This window comes from Eucalyptus grandis, chromosome 9, assembly GCF_016545825.1.
Source record: "Eucalyptus grandis isolate ANBG69807.140 chromosome 9, ASM1654582v1, whole genome shotgun sequence".
Taxonomy (NCBI): Eukaryota; Viridiplantae; Streptophyta; class Magnoliopsida; order Myrtales; family Myrtaceae; genus Eucalyptus; species Eucalyptus grandis.
Window position 1 is genome coordinate 26,227,780 of NC_052620.1, and position 14,186 is coordinate 26,241,965.

The following is a 14,186-nucleotide window of genomic DNA, read 5'->3' on the forward strand; positions in this document are numbered from 1 at the left end:
TACATGGATAGTGCCATGACTCGTGCTTCTGTCTTTTGCATTTGTTAGGGGAATCATCAGCAGATTGGGACAAAAGTGAACCAACAGTGCATATGATTCCTTAGAGAAAAGGTAAAGGAAAAAATATTGATGATTAATTATGAAAGTCCCATGGGACTGATTGTACCGCTTCAACTCTATTATTACAGGACGTCAAACCATGTGGGAAGGCATAAACTTAGCTCAAAGCCCATATCTTTTTTTTTTTTAATTAATATCCCAAAAAATCTCAAACTAATATATTTATAACAAATTTACTTCAAATTAATTATTTTACTATAAAAAATCTTAAATTAGTATATTTGTGATAAATTTATTTTTCCTTCATTTTCATTAGATTTTACCATCAAATTGTTGAGTTAGATAATCCATGATAGTTAATAGATATACCAAATTAGGATTTTAGCCATTAGGTTTTTTCTGGTATTAATCCATTTTAATAGAAACTAATTTATTGTATATTTATTCAAATGTACTAATTTAGGATTTTTAGTGATCAATTTGAAATAAATTTATCACAAATATACTAATTTGAGTTTTTGATAATCAAAATATTAGTTTATGGTAAATTTTCATTGGTATATCAAATTATGATTTTTTGTTATATTAACTATTTTATTTTTATCCTTCGAGATTCTTGAATGGAATTAATCCAATGGGAGCCATAAATTATGGGTAGGTCTCCAAAGACATGACGTCCACATTAGATTAGAATTAGTGAAAAGCAAAAAAGTTAGATGTTTGGATAATTGGGAACTAATCGAATAATAAAATTTTTATTTTCGGAAATAGATTTGGAACGAAATTAAGAAGTAGAAGCAAGTTGTCTACCATCATCATCAGCGATGGCCGAACACTAACTAAGTAAGATCCACCGAGCTCGCCAAAGGCTCTCCTGGCCACAACGAGCCTCAACCTCACCCAACTTGGGCCAAGTTAAGCCTCGCCAATGGCTAAGCAATCCAATGAGGCTTGGCCTCGCCTCGCCTCGCCTCGCCTAGACAGCATGAGATCAACCTCACCAATGGCTGGGTGAGGCCGAGGCTCGCTGTGGCTAAGCGAGCTTGTCGAACCTTGCCTAGCTGGTCGTCGATCACGGAAGCCAACAACTAGCCACAAAGAATGAGGAAGAAGAAGGAAAAAGGGGGGGGAATAAAGAAAAAGAGAAAAGAGAAAATTAAGAAAAATATAATGAAAGTATTAAAAAATTTAAGAACCCTACCAAGCACATTTATATTCCAAGAATAGAAATTTCATATAGTTACCAAACATATTCTTTTGTCTAGAAATTGTTCATAAAAATATAATCAGAAAAAACCATTTTTAATAAAAATTGTTTTCGGGACCGAATGATTATCAAATATGCCTTAAATTGCCAAATAAATAAAAATTAACTACTTTCCCAAAAATATTTTCTTTTATCATGAAATTTTTTGTGAAATAAACAAATCATTGATTCTTTTGGTAAAACTCATTTTAATAATTAACCTAGGGAGGTAATTAAATTACCCTATTTGAGTTACTGATGCCTCTAGTTTTTGTCATTAGTTCGAGAATTGGGAAAAGAAAAGGGTGAAGCTTTTTTTTTTTCCTTTTCTTTTGAAAATGGTGAGAATGAGCATCGTTGCAGGGAGCTCTATTCACACTCCTGAGGCCATGAGTTTAGGCTAACAGCCAAACCACATAAATTTCTGGTCATTTCACCAAATTCTCATCATCTTTTGTTTGCCACCTTTCCTAAGCTGTGCAATAAATTCACCATGTTCGTGACACCGTTAGCTAGCTGTAAAACCTCTCTCTCTCTCTCTGTGTCTCTCAAACTTTATTTATTCCGAAAAAACATTGTCCCTGTAATACACCTCAACACTAAAACAATATATCCGACCTGTTGCTAAAGAATATTATCCTCATTCAATCTCGTATTGTTTAGCATAGCGAAAAGAGAAGGCCCGTCAGCAGAAGAGGCTAAGAATGGATCAAAATTGTGAACTGAGATCCCTTTTATAAATCAAAACTTAAACAGGTGGCAAAATTTCATCAAGAGAGACAGGTCAGTAAAATGCTATGCATGCCTTCAGTCACGCATGCCCGCCTTTTGCTTTGTTTCCCATCTTCCCCTTTCCAGAGCCCTTTCCAGAGCCCTTTCCAGATCCTTTACCGGCTCGCGCTTTTGCACTCTTTCCCTTTTTCAAACCGCCTTTCCCTGGCTTGCCCTTCCCACGACTCCTAGCGTCCTTCTTCATCCTTCGGTCAACAACGACTTTCCCCTTCCCGCCCTTCACCTGGACCCCCTTCTTCGCGACCACGTATTCCCTTTGAGGTTTTTTGGGTGCAGCCTTCTTGTATAGTTGGTCAATCATCCTCCCCTTGGAACGATCAGATATATCTGTCTGGTCTGATATAGAGTTCGCTTTCTTACGAATCTTGTCTAGCTTCCTCATGGCAGCCCGCTTCTTTCGTGCTTTGGCCTCCGCCACCTTCTTAGCTGGGCGGGCATCTATCTCCTTAAATTGTGCCTTCATTGCAGCAATTTCCTCTTTCGTCACAGGTTTCATTGGTTGTCGGTGTTTCCTCTCCTCATCTACAAACCACTCAGGCAGCCCCTCATCATCAAACATGTACTTATTGTAGGCATCATCTAGGATTTGCTCTCTCTGCTTTTTCCTTAACATCTTTTTTGCACAAGCCAAGATCTCAGCTTTCGTGCCAATATCTTCATCCTCCGAGTCATCAGAGGAGGACTCCTCACTAGAATCAGTAGCTGGTGCAGGAACTATCTCAAAATCATCTCTCTTCTTGGAAGCTTGAATGGTGTCCGATGCTGCAACTTGGGTTGCTGTCTTAACCTTTGCTAGTGTTGGAAGTTCTTTTCCGCGCTGATCAATTTGCATCTCATCATCACTATCATACTTCTCCAAATCTCCCCCTTCTACAGCTTCTGCAAAGATATCTTGACTGAACCACTTGTTGGTTATCTCTTCTTGGGTAGGCACTTCACCATTATCAAGGTTTACCATAAGTGGATTTAATTCATTATCACCGTCAGCTTTGTCGGAGTCATCATCATAATGGATCATGCCCTCATTTTCACTACCCTGTATGGTTAAAAATTAAAAAGAAAAGAATCAGCAATGCCAGCATGCTATGAAAAATTCTATGCGTCGCAAACACAAGTTAATGCGTACAACCAAGTTTATCCTAGGCCTGTAACTATACAAGCACCACCTTACGACTAAAAAAGTTCATGACATTAGAATGTAATCTGCAAAGTCTGTTTGTCCTGAATGCAAAATCACATCAATGAAAAAGAGAGTGGTGCAAAAGTCCATGTGCATTGATACTCAGAGCTCGGAGTTCTGTACCTCTAAAAGTTGGTCCTTTTCATAAGCTTGTTTCGCACGCTTCCGCTGTTTTGTGCTACCCTCCTTTCTGGCTACAAAGCGTTCATAAGCTTCATCGAGAAACTCTTCCATCTTTTCATCATATCTGCCATGGGATCATAACATAAGATAAACACACTCTTAAATATGCCTGATAAATCAGCAACTGCAGAAAGTCAGGAATGTTACCTTTTGCGTTCTTCCTCCGAATCAGCATCACTTGAAGATTGCTCCTCACTTTCCTTCAAAGTTCCTTCATCATCACTATTCCGTGAGTCCACATTTTCCTCATCAAGTTCATTGGAATCAACAGCTACCAAATCTTTCTTGCCCTATAGATGCAGAATATGACCATTGATCAGAAAATTACAGTTGAAAAAAGACCAGCTTAACTTGCATTTCTTTCTAACCTTTTTGCCTTCCAAATCAATACAGAGCATTCAATAAGAAACTAAGGCTTGATAAAAAGTTCCCTAGCCGATAATTATACTCTAACCAAGAAAGAGATGGAGGAGATGCACTCCACTCTGGCTCTTTCCCCTAAAATTTGACAAATCATCACTTGGGAAAGATGAGAGACATCTGTCACAGCCAAAGCTATATTGTCTGTGCTTTAATAACAGAAACTCATCACACGTAAGCAAACATATGGACTGAGGAAGGGGTGATGAAAATCATTTCACTAGTGAACCCAGGGAGGGGAAAAGGACATGAAGTGAGGATCGTGGAAACTTTTGAATCCCAAACAACAAAAAACTGCAAGATGATATATAATCCACCATTTCCAATTAACCATAGTTGCAGAAAACACTTATGTATCTATCCACATTGTCCCTTTCTCCAACCGTCCTCCAACCAAAAAGCAGGGGGAGGAGGAGGATGTTCACATACGTAGCTCTAGTACATGCAAGGGAAACCAATTCCACAAGCAAGACCATTGAACAAGCAAGGGAAACCATAAAACAGTTTGAACATAGAGCATGCAAAACTAACAACTTGCCTTGATGGAAGAAAGAGAGAACAATTCATGATCCATATAACCATCTTCCATAACATCCACTTGCACCCCTAAGGCCTTCCGTGCCTTGTCCTGACAAAAATCAAATGTCAGTATGGCTATTCAATTCAAATGGCAAGTGATATGCTTTTTCCCTTATTCCATCGCACAAAAGCCAAACCTTAGCTCGTCTTTTTGAAAGAAGCTTCTTTTGTCGTTTTTTCTTGCGATCCATAGCATATGTCAGCTCCTCCATCTCATTGAGTATTTTATCATCTTCATCTACTGGGTCCTCCTTGTCACCGACTGCAGGACTAGAAGAGTCAGTCTTCTTTGTAGGAGACAGAGCCTTCCTTAATTGCATCCGCCATCTGCATGTCAACATGAAAGTTTTCAAATCAGGAGAATGTTATGCTTTGGCCATTTATTTTCAGAACAGACACATCAGTTAACAGAAACTTTTGGGTTATTAGCCAGCGAAGGACTGCCTATTCGATTGTTCATCAAGCATTAATTGATGCTATCCAAAGTCAGCTCCTCACCATCCTTGTCATTCCTATTCGGATGCACCTGGTCATCTATTTTAATATGGCTAGTCAAAAGATAAACCTAGACTAATGAATCAATACCTCCATTGGTTTAGTCGTTGAATTAGTTAAGCCCTATACCCAATTCCAGGAGAAAAGTAAACTAAGTGACAATCATGCTAGCATGATAGAGCCCTAGTGAGAAGCAAGGATACCTAACCTTCCCAATGAAAAAACGGCATGTAAAATCTTGAAAATTATTTTATTGATGATGGCAGAGAGAAAAGGAGGCAGATCACTCACTTCAACAGATGCTTGAAGTCTTGTTTTCCAAGGACTCGCAAATCCTCACATAGATGTTTGACCTAGAAAACAACAGGATTCAAGTTTCTAGGAGGTAATAGACCATATATATAAATAACTGTACAGGGGAGAACAAGAATTACCTCCTCGGTAGTTAAAGAGTGCTCCTTAATAGGCAAAGAAGCTGGGTCTTCGAATGATATTGAAGTTACTGAACCAAGTATCTCGAGAGGAGACTCGGACCAAATGAAATCTGCAGCTGAAGACACTTTCCTGAAAATTGTTTCTCCATCTTCATAACTGCGAGGAAACAAAACAGTTAAGAGAGAACAATGCTACTTTCGTTGCTGCATACAAGAAGCAACTGGAAAATCATCAGCATGCTCTACATGGAATAGCTGCTGCACTGCAATATGGCATGGTTTTTCAAACAGGAAGGCATTTCCACTCCACATCAGAATTGAATCTATATATATTAAGTGAAACAGACATAATTAACTTAACATCATCATCCAAAGAACGCTTACCCATCACGGTGTCTCTTTTGCTTTGTTCCTCTGAGTACATCAACCACCTATGTCAAATAGATACAAAACTAAGTCAAGAATAGGCGCTGTATTTTGTGGTGCGATAACCGTCCCCAGTGAAGTCGTATGCTACTATGCACTAAAATAAGTAGCAGGTACCTTCCTAGGGGGCTCAATAGCTCCTTGAAACAGGTGCTTCACATCAAGAAGTCGCAGATCTATTTTTGCAGGGGCCTTGTATTTCAATCCCAAAACAAATATCTCAGCAGATGTCGACCGACTAGCAGCTGGTTTGTCCACCTCAACCTTTTCAAACAACTGGAGAGCAAATTCCAATGCTAAATATTAGATCAGGTCTGGATGTATAAAGCAAACGTTATATAACCAGGATGGTACCAATACCTGCTTGAGGCAATACAGAACAGAGTTGTAGTCTTGGGACCTGAAAACCTGATACAGGTCGAGTAGAATGTAAGTAGAGCGAAAATGGATTCATCTGCAATATTTCGCAATACCCATGAGCTGGACTAGTATTATAGTGACTTCGGAAGGTTAAAACACAAGAAGCAGGAGATAGATGCTAAAGATAAAACCTTCATTTGTGTAACAAGATATGGCGATGCAACAGAGTAATCCTACGCACAAACTGTAGTACAACTAGCAATCAGATGCATGGTAGATGCCATTTCGTGTCTTTCTTCCGATATAAAGAAGCTGCAAGCACTAAAAGCTTCTCATTTCCACAAACAAGCATCCACTCAATCTCTCATTTTTCACCAGCTAAATTTCACTAATCCCATAACATACACACTCCAATCAAAGCCTACTGGCAAGCTCAAAACTTAAGAAACCGCAAAAGCCACAAGGCCGAAAACCGAAACACGCACCTTCGTCACGAACGTGCCCTTCGGCGCCAGAAACTGAGTCGCGAGCTTGACCGCATCGATGACCAGCGCGTTCTGGCTCATGGCCTCCTGCGCCCACGCCCCGCCGACATTCGGCGACCCGTCGTGGAGCACGAGGTCGAAGGCCCGGACGCCGTGCTCCCCCATCAGCTTCTTGACCCGGGCCCGGCACTCGGGCTTGGTGATGTCCTGCTCGATGGAGACGGCGCCGCGGATCGGGGCGATGGGGACGAGGTCGATGCCGAGGACGAGGCTGCCGACGGGGACGCGCTGGACGGCGACCTGCATCCAGCCGCCGGGGGCGGCGCAGAGGTCGAGGACGGCGCGGGAGGAGCGGAGGAAGGAGAACTTGGAGTCGAGCTGGACGAGCTTCCAGGACGCCCGGGACCGGTAGCCGTGCTCCTTGGCGAGCCGGTAGAACTTGTCCAGCCTGTGCTTCCCCTTCACCTTCCCCATGGCAGCCGCTGCTTCTTCTTCTTCTTCTTCTTCTTCTTCTTCTTCTTCTTCCGAGGTTTTTGCTGCACTTCCGCAGTTGCAGGTTAGGGTTTATGAAGCGCGGGGCATTCCTTTATGGTTAGCTGATTTGACGGATTTGCCCCCCGATTCCGCCCACAAGCCGAGCGACTTGCCGTTTCAAAGATGGAAGGGAAATTTTTTGGGGAATGATATAAATAGTAATATAGTTCCTGAATTTTTAATTTTTTTAATTTGGTTTATATTCAATGAAGACATAAAATTTTAAATTGTTCAACGTTATGCCCTAAACTATATGAAAATGATTAATATAGTATTTTCATTAATTTAAGATCATTGACAACATTAATAATTTTCATATTCCATTAACAATTTCATATAATTCAGGGATTATATCGAAAATGTATCCAAAGTTCAAGGATTATATTATACATTAAGTTAAAGTTTAAAGACTATATTGAACAAATTAAAATTTCAGATAACCGAAGTTCAAGAACTGTTTTTATCATTTTACCAAAATTTTTAGGAAAAAAGGAAAAAAGGGAGCAAGCCGGGCCAAGCTTCTAACCGAATAGGCTTGTCCAAGGAAGCCCGCAAGTGCTCTCCGGGCTTTTTGGCCCGATCTGGCCTGGGACAGGCTGATCGCCAGGCCCATGACCATGTACACCACCACCTGCGCAGCAACCCTTCTCAAGTTCCTGAACGAAAAACCTTTGATTTTCATCGTAACCATTGTGGCGACTCCACTCTAAGGGAAGACCACCGAAAAGTGAAAGTCCATCCGATGGCTATCGGAGACGACGGCCCGAGTCAGACTTTCAGGTCTGTGAGAGGCCACTACATCGAGCTTGGATTGTGGTACGGGCCGTCAAATATGTGAGCTTTGAAAAGATCGAATTCTGGGTTCATTTTAGATCACTACATCTATGTTGGATTGATTTTGGGCGAGCAGACACCTAGGCCCAGATGGGACTCTTGGATCATTACCGCTGCGATGGATTGAGCTTTCAGACAAAGATCTCACACCTTTGGATTACATTTTCACATGTCAGCAAACCATACCGCGGGATTTCAAAGATGCAGGGTCTGCACACAAAAAGTCGGAGGCGGTAACATTTCGGACCACCATGGCAAGTTTCAGGGTCGAGCTTGTTGGATCATTATTATGTAGTAATCCAATGCCGGTCAGCCGAAAAAGCAGTAATTCCACAAAGATCCTGCCGCATTCATTCGATTCAGACTCTTCCTTTTGCCTAACATTTCAGTCTGCACGACACCCGAAATTCAGTTCAAGAACTGTCGTACGTTCTTGAATATGATTCTTTCTTTGCCTAGTATTTTGGTCGACACAATGCACGCATGAAATTCAGTTCAACGACATCTCCAACACAAAAGACTAGCAGCCACTTCAGAGAACTAGTTCACATGCTCGAGTAAATCAAAAGAGATGTTGACAGAAAACTGCCGGTTACTTAAACAATAGCCCATTAGTTTCACAAGACATCATCACCAGGATAGTATCGAAAGTTCGATACAACCGGCAAAGTTTATTCAAATCTCGCAGATTACCTTATTTACAAACTAAGAAGCAGTTATATTGTGGGAACTCAGACTCTAGTAGGCTTGTCCTATAATACTATGGACAGGACTAGGGATAAGTATTTTTGTACATACAGCAGAAAGGAGCTCAGCAACTCTCCGGCACGAGAACTGCTTGAAAACTATGTATAACTTGTTCGATCTCCATGCCTAGGTCTCTTCTCGGAGTATTTTTTTCATCTTGGAAACAACTGTTGATTGACTCGAAATCCATCCGCTTATATAACTGTACCATCTTCTATGGTTGCCTTCTCCAGTATCACGGTTATTCCCAAGCGTATGTAAAACCCATCCCCTGGCCGATCTGCTTCTTCAACTCCCTGAACAGCAAATACATCAATTTCGGTCTGTTAAAGCATGCCAAACTTGGAGGACAGAATCGTTCGAAACGTTAATTACAGAACTACAGAGAAAGCCCAAGCGCTGCGGGCGAGTTACTTACATCTTTGTTTACAATGGCCACATCTTTCCCAATCTTTGCGTTCTTGTCTATTATGCAGTTCCTTTGAAGATTAAAACCCAAACTGGTATCAGATTATGTAATATGTCATAGCACCTCTCAAAAAATTAATATCCCACCCTTCAAAAATTGAACAGCTCAATATTTTTACCTTATCTTTGTGTTCTTCCCTATCCCGATAGGCACCTTCCCCTCCGCTAGCAGAGAAGCTATTTCGGATTCTGTTTGGTAATAGTCTGCACCCATCATCACCGTGTCCTATCAGGAAGAGAGAGATCACAGGTAATCAGAAATCGGAGATTTCCACATTACATCGACTCAGATAAAGGAAAAGTTGAAATTCAAGATGAGTTACCTTCAGCTCAACTCCAGAATCGAGGCGCGAGCGTTCACCCACTATGGAGCGTTCAACGCGGCACTCTCTCAAAAAGCAACCGTGGGAAATTATTGCATCCTTTAACTACAACACACAAAGCAAGCATAAGAAGCAAAGACAAGTTAAAAGACCAAAGACAAAAGTAATACTGCGAGAGCTGCACACCTTGCAGTTGTCTATCTTGGTCGGTGGAAGAAATCGAGGGGACGTGAAGATAGGTGTCTTCGGATCATAAAATTCAAATTTTGGAACCTGCAAGAAGGACCACATCAGTTAATCCCGTTTCAAATGAAAACCATAATTGCAGCTCCTCATGTTGCATAAATTGGATGGCGTGTTCAATTCAGGGATCTTAAGCACACAAATTTGAATCATAATGTATATAAAAGTGAGAGCACAAGTAGGCATGCTTGAGAAAACCCACCTCTTCTGTGAGAGCCAAATTAGCATCATAGAAGGACTTTATAGTCCCTATATCCTCCCAGTAATCGCGGAAAATATAAGCCTGGCAATCAAGAGAAATTAAGCTTGCAATTAGAGTTTCAGTGGATACAAATATCTTAGAAGAGAGAATCTTTCAGATAAGAGAGCTCGCTTACCTGGACATCTTGCTCCATCACAGCCGAGGGAATGATTTCAGATCCAAAGTCATTGGCTGTAGGGTACCTCCACTTCAGAAGATTTAGTAAGGACTCCGTCTTGAAGGCATAAACTCCCATTGATGCAATATATGGAGATCTTGCAGCTTCTTGCGGAGACAATCCTAGGGTGGTGGTATCTACTTGCTACAAGAATCAACAAATAACTTGTTACCAAATTGAAGGAAATTTAAACAGCATTCATAAAATAAAGCGAGGATGGACAGCCTACCAAATAAAAGAGGAAAAAAAGTTCAATCACATTAAAATATCATAAACTCTAGTTAATTGGCAAAGGTGAGACGTAGGTACAGTTTAAATGGATCATCTTAGCACCAAATGCTCACCATAGCTGTCAGATCAGGACCCTTAGGCTTTTCAGAAAATTGGACAATTTGGCCTCTGCTGTCTATCTTCACCAATCCATAATCAGATGCCCGGCTGTTATACAATTGACCAAAATTAGATTACATAATATGCCTAAGATAAATTAACACATTAATAACACGAAGTTTAAAATTGGTAACAAAATGTGGCTAGAATCACAACCAACCTTTCCCCCACAGGAGTACAGGCAACAGATATTGCAGAGTTTCTGTCAATATGATTCTGTCGAGCAATGGCAAATTCATAAGGAATATGACTTAGGTTTTCAATCAAGAACTCATTTCATTTGGGAACCACCATACGTACCTGCAGAAAATCCATATAGTCCATGCGGTAAAGATGATCCCCCGCCAAAATTATTATGTCCTCAATATTTCTGTTTTTGGCATCCTTCAAAATTCAATACAGAAAGCAATGGATTAAGAGACTAAGTTATGGAGACTGCTGAGATAAGAAAGGGTAGTGTTTAAAACCAGCAACAATGAGACACCGACCTCAAACACCCAAATGAATTTCCTTACTGCATCCGCTGTTCCTTCAAACCACTTCTTTCCCGTTTCTCCAGGAGTTTGAGTAGCAGCCAGAACCTATACATTGATTGTACTTAGACACCAATCGAAAAAGGCCTTAAATATCGCAGCAATGGATAGATATTGATATCGATTGATCAGAAAAGGTTTCCTAACATAAACCAATTTCCAGACAGAAAAGGTATCAAGACAAACACTGCCAATCAAATGAGTCAACAATCAGACTCTTCTTCTCAGGGATGCAGATGCAAAGCATTTTTTCTGAAATCCGAATGAATCTGCATAAGGAAAACATACCTCAACAAACCCATCTCCAAAATTGACACCATTTCCAAAGTAAGTGCGCGCCAGATGACGATTAAGAGAAGCAGAGTTGAACTGGGTCAGCACAAAGATCTTGTTTATGCCACTGTTAATGCAATTACTCATTGGGATATCTATTAGCCTGTAGCATCCACCAACCGGAACCTACACATATTATCAATTCCTTAATATGCATACATACATACAAACAAATATATGTTATATAAACAGAATGTCTGTATGCATGAGCAAATATGCACTACTGATATTGGTAATAGTAGTAGTGTGTGGTACGAGAAAATAAACTGAGATCCTTACAGCGGGCGTGGCTGCTCTTCTGGTGAGAGGGAAGAGTTGAATCCCTGCACCTCCCCCCAATATAATGGCGGCCACTTTCTTTGGGTCTGCTCTTGGTCTATGCAACACCGGAGATCTAATAGTCTGATATCAACAGCACAGAATTCGAATAGATTCATTTGATCCCGATTATGGCACAACGCAAGACTTTAGCAGCAAAATGGAGTCAATGAAATTATTTTCATCAAACAATGGCTACTTTGAAAGATCATCGATTCTACTGTTAAACGAGATCAACTCACCAAGGTCTCCGCAACGGTGTTCGATGTAATAACAGCAAAAGCCACTCCGGGTTTCGCCTTCTTGAACTTTTTTTCAACTCTCAGATTTCTAGCAACCTGTTTAACCCAAACACTGTTATCTAGGCTCCCTCTGATTCTCTCACCCAAGAATCCCTTATCTACATTCTTGAGACAGCTCTTGTTTGATTGAGCCAAAGAGGCGTTGGCCTTGAGGGCCACACAGCGAGAATCCATTGCCGTCAACTCTCACTGCAACACCAAATCACGACCAATAAGCTAAGATACTCACCTGAGCACTAAAAGACCACATGAACAAAAAAGGAACTGATTAAAGTAAGGCCACCCGATCTAAGCAAGCGAGTAAAGTGCACATTACATAAAGAAATGGAAAAGCAGTGGAGTCAAAGTTGAGTGAAGCTAGAAAAGCCGCAGAGCAGTCAAAATCTAATATAATACACAAGATCCAAGAAACCCAAAAAAGAAAGATCGAAAAAACTAACGCAAATCAAGGAATCAAAAGGAAAGGTGGCGAGAAAGCATTCAAGCGCCCAGACCACGAATCTTGATGCAGAGAGAAAGCGAAAGAAGATCACAAACCCAAGAAAGCAAGCTCCGAACTTGAAGCCTTGATGCTGTGCAACTCCAACGAGTGATCAAGAAGAGAGCATTCAAGCGCCCAGACTCCGAATCTTGATGCAGAGAGAGAGAGAGAAGATCACAAACCCAAAAAGCAAGCTACCAACTCGAGGCCTCGATGCTATTATGCAACTCCCACGAGCGATCAAGAAAAAGGATCGAAGCCTCAAAAAAGAAAGACGGTGGAGAGAGCGAATGCGGTGGAGGTTGAAGGGGGAGGGAGAGGCGCGTGAGGGGATGGCTTTGCTTTCAAGGTGGCCCCTGTGAGAACGTGAGGCTTTTTCCCCTCACGAGAAGCGCCGGGGCTCACGCCCCACTGTTTATACAAAGATGAAGTGAGTAGAAAGTAAGAGAAAATCTAGCTGAGGATCTTTGAGGAGGGTGGCGCCGGTCGATGCAAATTTATACATCGAGAAATGAAGGAAGACAGCAGTGTCAAAGTCATGCTCTGCTCTGCTCTGCTCTGCTCTGCTCGGAGCGCTTCGCTGAAAAACGCCAAGACGATATCAGAGAGAGAGAGACAGGGCGTACGTGGCCGTGACCCTCGGTCCACGGAGACCTGATTTTTTTTTTTTTACCAAGTTCCTAGGCCAGCTCTGTCCATTTCATACTTTCGTCCCATTGAAATAATCAACCTCGGATCTTATATTAGTGAATCTCATAAAGAAGTCGGTTGACATTTTTACCGGCTGGCATTTCTTTTAATATTCCTTCTTTTTCTTTAGTGATTGCCAGTGCACATCATTCTTTCGGCTAAATATAGCGTGAGTTGTTAAAATGAGTATTAAAATTTTCAAAAAATACAATCAAATTCTTCTTTTAACTTTGTTCAACATGACAAATGAAAAATGCTAACAAGTATAAGATTTGATCACACAAAGTTGATAAATTTTAAAATTGATCGTACTTTTTAAGTTTTATGATTCAATTACATTTTTGTGACAAGTTTTAAAATTTAATTATACATTTTAAAATCTTTACGACTCAATTACATTTTTATAGTGAGTTTTAAAGCTTCTAATACACTTATCTCCAATCATCTTTTATGTTATGATCTTCAGTCATTCCATTGTGTATTTTTGTCAGGAATGAACAATTTTACAAATCTTGTAGTCTACAGACATGCAATAACGTCGTTAATCAAAACGAAATTGTTGACTTGCGACAAAACACAATCACTTTTTGACTCGCCCCACTGCCCAAAAGGAATCTTGTAGAAAACATGGTCAGTGCTCGTGGAATCAAATGATTAAGTAGAGTACCAATCGATGAGTTATGTCGTAAAATCAAAATGGCGGTACATGAAAACAGGCCGTCAAATGAAAATGGCTTTTGCACATCATTCATTCAATTAAAATCTAGGAGATTTCATGAAATTTTTGCCCATCGTAAGATGAAAAATCAGAGTGAATTTGCCACCGATCGATGAAGATGGCGATGATGATAAGGGATGCGGTATTTACCGAGAAAAGTCGTGCAAGAGGTCGATCCACGATGAGGTCTTTT

The 14,186-nt window shown here is 40.7% G+C and overlaps 2 protein-coding genes across 3 annotated transcripts; both read right to left on the bottom strand.

The window, feature by feature from the left end:
* Window positions 1-1,850: 1,850 nt before the first annotated feature.
* On the bottom strand, window positions 1,851-7,187 carry LOC104418846 (adoMet-dependent rRNA methyltransferase spb1). The gene is made up of 11 exons (XM_010030304.3): window positions 6,661-7,187; window positions 6,176-6,223; window positions 5,933-6,091; window positions 5,774-5,820; window positions 5,390-5,546; window positions 5,247-5,308; window positions 4,598-4,787; window positions 4,420-4,509; window positions 3,609-3,751; window positions 3,402-3,525; window positions 1,851-3,134 (listed from the first exon to the last, which is right to left on the bottom strand). Exons 1-11 carry the CDS (start codon window positions 7,132-7,134, stop codon window positions 2,118-2,120), a joined length of 2,511 nt encoding a protein of 836 aa, XP_010028606.3. The 5' UTR covers window positions 7,135-7,187; the 3' UTR covers window positions 1,851-2,117.
* A 1,399-nt stretch (window positions 7,188-8,586) lies between these two features.
* LOC104418847 (glucose-1-phosphate adenylyltransferase large subunit 1) lies at window positions 8,587-13,196 on the bottom strand. Of its 2 annotated transcripts, XM_010030305.3 has the most exons (15): window positions 12,642-13,196; window positions 12,045-12,293; window positions 11,764-11,886; window positions 11,440-11,610; window positions 11,107-11,199; window positions 10,919-11,002; window positions 10,779-10,834; window positions 10,573-10,666; window positions 10,187-10,372; window positions 10,012-10,092; window positions 9,753-9,839; window positions 9,567-9,671; window positions 9,363-9,469; window positions 9,194-9,254; window positions 8,970-9,071 (listed from the first exon to the last, which is right to left on the bottom strand). In XM_010030305.3, the coding sequence occupies exons 2-15, from the start codon at window positions 12,276-12,278 to the stop codon at window positions 8,970-8,972; spliced, it is 1,584 nt and encodes a 527-aa protein (XP_010028607.1). In that variant the 5' UTR covers window positions 12,279-12,293; window positions 12,642-13,196. The 2 variants fall into 2 exon arrangements, with proteins under 2 accessions (XP_039158063.1, XP_010028607.1); XM_039302129.1 differs by lacking the exon at window positions 12,642-13,196 and having other exon boundaries at window positions 8,587-9,071; window positions 12,045-12,278.
* Window positions 13,197-14,186: the final 990 nt, after the last annotated feature.

Coding starts and splice junctions, on each gene's coding strand:
- LOC104418847 (XM_039302129.1), bottom strand. CDS start 12,278: ATGGATTCTCGCTGTGTGGCCCTCAAGGCCAACGCCTCTTTGGCTCAA. Junction 11,887..12,044: donor ACACCGTTGCGGAGACCTTG/GTGAGTTGATCT, acceptor TGTTGATATCAG/ACTATTAGATCTCCGGTGTT. Junction 10,667..10,778: donor TGTACTCCTGTGGGGGAAAG/GTTGGTTGTGAT, acceptor ATTGTATAACAG/CCGGGCATCTGATTATGGAT.
- LOC104418846 (XM_010030304.3), bottom strand. CDS start 7,134: ATGGGGAAGGTGAAGGGGAAGCACAGGCTGGACAAGTTCTACCGGCTC. Junction 6,092..6,175: donor TTCTGTATTGCCTCAAGCAG/GTATTGGTACCA, acceptor TTTGCTCTCCAG/TTGTTTGAAAAGGTTGAGGT. Junction 4,510..4,597: donor TTTCAAAAAGACGAGCTAAG/GTTTGGCTTTTG, acceptor GATTTTTGTCAG/GACAAGGCACGGAAGGCCTT.